Source organism: Eurypyga helias, unplaced genomic scaffold, assembly GCF_000690775.1.
Source record: "Eurypyga helias isolate BGI_N326 unplaced genomic scaffold, ASM69077v1 scaffold21219, whole genome shotgun sequence".
Taxonomy (NCBI): domain Eukaryota; kingdom Metazoa; phylum Chordata; class Aves; order Eurypygiformes; family Eurypygidae; genus Eurypyga; species Eurypyga helias.
In genome coordinates, this window is record NW_010273079.1 from 1 (window position 1) to 3,993 (window position 3,993).

The following is a 3,993-nucleotide window of genomic DNA, read 5'->3' on the forward strand; positions in this document are numbered from 1 at the left end:
CCCCCCAAAATGGGAATGCAAAGACAGAATTAATTCTTTAGGTACTAATAAAACCCTATGAATGAAGACAAATTGCTACTGAAACAGTTTCAGTAGATATCCTTCCATAGAGTGGATTTCAAACCATAGCTGAAATCAATCCATGTTATGCATTTTTAAAATGCACAAAATCTCTTATACAACTGATTGCAGTTCACCTTTTCCAGTCATGAATTTCTCCATGAACTCCTCCCAGGTTCCTGGGTCAGGCATTCCTTTATTCATCCTGTGGAAATGGTAGTATGACACCAAGTTGTCTTTTGCATTTCTCGCCACATAGATTATCTTCATTGATATGAAAAGAGAGAGAGAGAAAATTAACTTACATGTGCTTATATAGATACTGAGCATCTCCTGGAATTTTCTTCTGGAGCTTGATGACAGAGGCTTAAGAAATTTTGCTCTGAAACTGCCGTTTTCTGAAACCCAACTCAGCTAACTTAGTCATGACTTCTGTAGTTTCGCACAGGCTTTGCACATTAAAGGGAAAATATCTGGGGGGGACCTTTAGGTTTCACAAAGATCCTGGAAACCATATTCATATTACGTCACTTTCCTTGCAGGTGAAATAGAATTGAGTCTTACCTCTTCAGCCTTACCTTACAATTTTGTTCCCAGAAGGAGGGAGGCACCAGCTGCACAGGGAGATGAGTTTTTATTGTTCTTGGAGAAGGCATAGCTTCCGCTAACTCCAGGCCTGTGGGATGTTTCATCATGAGATGTGACTTTTTCTCTAAATTGCACTAGCTGTTCTCATACGTAGGATTTTACTGCAACTTCTCAGCAGTTTACCTTGCAATGATCATCCATCTCCAAAGCAATTACGTAGCAGTGTGACATATACAGCATTACATAAACACCTTCAGTGTTTCTAGATAAATTTTTATCTATGTATTCAAGGAGGAAGGGGGGAACACTGATTCATATCCTCTTCTTGCTTTCTTGGGACCATGTCTAACCTCTGCATTCCAAGGGATAATGATGAAGAAATATTTTTATTCTTTCTGGGATACGAGAAGAGTAGGCTCACCGACTAGACTTTCTGGATAGGATGTTAAGAGAAACTAGGAGAATGTTGGACAGTGGATTTTGAGTAGCTTTGGATATATGTGAATACTTGGGGATATCTGGTGACATGTGGGGATGTGGTATCCCCTTCCCCCCTCATGACCTCTATAATTTTTTTTCCTATCATCCTCATCGTATTTAGTCTCTCTCTCTGTCATCACAGACTAGCTTAGAAGAGAAAAAGTAGCACTTCTCCTGAGGAGTTAGTTGAGCTTTTTCACTTCAAATGTGAAGAGAGTCTGGCTTAAGGATTTGTGTGGGACAGGAGCCCTTGCTGGGGGAAGACTCTTGTAGGAAACTGTCTTTGCAGAACAGTCAACAGCCTGTAGGTTGCCTGAATTTAACAGTTGCTACTCAAAACTGTAGCAAACCCACTGAAAACATTATCCACCTTTTTGGGAATACATTAATGATGTAAGTTTCTCTTCCGTACAGCCCTTAATCAGAAAATGGGATTCAACTGCACCCACGTTGCCATTTTACGCATATCGGCTGCTGTTTTAGATACTGTGGAATGTCGCACAGAGCTTTCAGATGCCACTCCAGAACAGTGTGGTCTTCAGTAGTGCCTGAATCACATCTGCCAGTCCGGCATTGGCTTGAGCAGCACTAGATGTTTATGTTAAAGCAACTGGTGTGATCCCTAATAACCAACACAGTGCACAATTCAGCAACGAAGCAAGTGGGACCTTCCCCAGGAAGCTTGTGGCACCAGCACTGGGTGCTTGTTTTGTTTCATTTTGTCTAAAAGACAAACCTGTTGTATAATATTCACCTGAGTAACTCATAGCTGGAGACTCTTGGAAACACCACTCAAGGAAAGGATGGCGCCTGTAGGTAGTGTCGCGTCTACACTTCTCAACATCTCCATTTTGGTGAATCATATCCACTATCTCCTGTGTCCATGTGGTACCTGCAAATGTCAGTGTTTAGATGTTTCCCTCAGCGGTAGCCAAGAGGCTCTTCTGCTAGGGAGGTGAAAGCTAGAAGGAAGGACTCCATACTAAAGGAGGAAGGAACAGCACAGAAGATGATGGACAAAGCGGAAAGAGAATAATGCAAGAAAAATGCATAATTAGGAATACAAAGCACAGTTTCAGGCATTCCATTTTAGACAGGCTGCTTCTTGCTGACAGCAAAAACCCCCACCCCCACATCAGTAATGAAAAAAGCTCCGAGATAAACTCACTATTATTTGGGGATTGTATTATTTGCAGAGAAGAATGAAATTCCCTCCTCCCAGTTTTCATACCTCACTAAAATACCTCAGGTATTTCAACATTTGTTTTCATCCTGAATTTGAATCAAAAAATGAAATACCTAAACTTGGAGTGAGTAAAAATGTCATACAGGTAGAAAATATAAAAAAGTGGCAGATACAACATAATGTCAAATGGACTCAACTTTATGTCTTTTCAGTTCAATGGCTGAGAGGTTTTAATCCAGGCTGGATAAAATAATGTGGTTTTGTTTTCAGTATACAGGAAATACATAAAAAGTTTTCAGGTTTTACAAAAAGAAATTATTTTGGTTTTGTAATAGTTTCATTTTTCCTACTTTAAAAAATACTTAAAAATTCCTGCTAACTCAAGTAATTATTTTTTTTTTGTGATCATCAAATGTTTCCAAATCCATTCCTGAATCCCCTAAACTCAACACGCTTTTATTCTTCCAGGATTAATATTGACGTTTGTTGTCCATTGTTTTCATGTGTAGTAAGTATAAAGGGTCTGATCAAGAGGAGAAATAGTATTGAGCTAAGTGGCCAATCGAATAAAATATCAGAGAGCTAACGTTAATTGTGGGTATTTTATTTCATTGGCTGAAATTATTAAGTGAATTTCTTTTTATTTCATAAAAATAAAGAACCCATTTCCAGAAATCAGTGTAAAACCCCAAATACATAACACAATCCATAGTTGTTCTGTGAGTTTCTGTTATTTCTTAGTAATGGTAATTTTTACGAGGCTTTGTTAAGTCATTACCTATAGGTGGAAAACTTGTATTGTTGCCATTAATATATATATATGTTATCTAAACCAAAGGAAACATTGAAGTATAGGTAATTAGACTTTGACCTTTTGAACTTCATCAATAATATATGGTTGTTACTTCTGCCAAAGAAGTCAGAAGTGACTAGTCACAGCCGACAGACCTTCAGGACTTTAAAATACGTCTGGTTTGGGATTAAACAAGAATCAGTCACATTAGAAAAACATAATTTTCAGTTCCAACAATAAGCACTATCCCAAGCTTTTCTGCTCTGTTTCCTACCCACACCAACCTGCTTTTGCATAGGTTGCGATGAGCAGATCGTCAGGTCTGGCTTTGAACTTCCACACTTGGTCCCATATGCTGCATATTGTTTTTGTCAAGGGGATACCTTCCACCTCACTTATCTCAGCTCGGGACACTGTCAAATCTTCCATTTTATCCAGGGCCATTGAGCACTGCATGAAGAAGGAAAGGCTTGGAATTAACATGGTTGCCCTGAAGAGCAAAATTTCCTCATCCATTCTTGATGTCTCTTTTATTGACTGAATTCTGTGTCCTCTGATTTCTTTGGCTGTGATTTGCCCTATCTGTATCCATCTATAACTTCCTTAAAGCTGGATCTCATTTTCAGAAATGCTTGGTATGTTGCTGGTGGTGGTTCTCAGAATGTCTAAAAATCACTCTGTGTACTCAGACACAAAAAGAGAAAAACACCACAAACTATTATTCCCATCTTCAAACATTTTGCCAAACATACTTATGTAAAAGTCTGACTAAGTACGTGGCTTTTGAAAGGCAAGAAGAAGTAATAAGAGGTGTGGTTCAAAAGAAGGCAGAAAAGTCGGCATGCAGGACTCAACGCTTCTTAAAGTTAACAGGAACACCTGCTAG

At 38.9% G+C, this 3,993-nt stretch overlaps 1 protein-coding gene across 1 annotated transcript; it reads right to left on the bottom strand.

Annotated features, from left to right (window-relative positions):
• Nucleotides 1–197: 197 nt before the first annotated feature.
• Nucleotides 198–3,551, bottom strand: LOC104515402 (sulfotransferase 1C1-like; the record flags this gene model as incomplete). The annotated part of the gene is made up of 4 exons (XM_010159357.1): nucleotides 3,392–3,551; nucleotides 1,883–2,020; nucleotides 639–736; nucleotides 198–324 (listed from the first exon to the last, which is right to left on the bottom strand). Coding segments are annotated over exons 1-4 (523 nt in total), but the record flags the coding sequence as incomplete, so codon positions are not given.
• Between the last annotated feature and the right edge of the window lie 442 nt (nucleotides 3,552–3,993).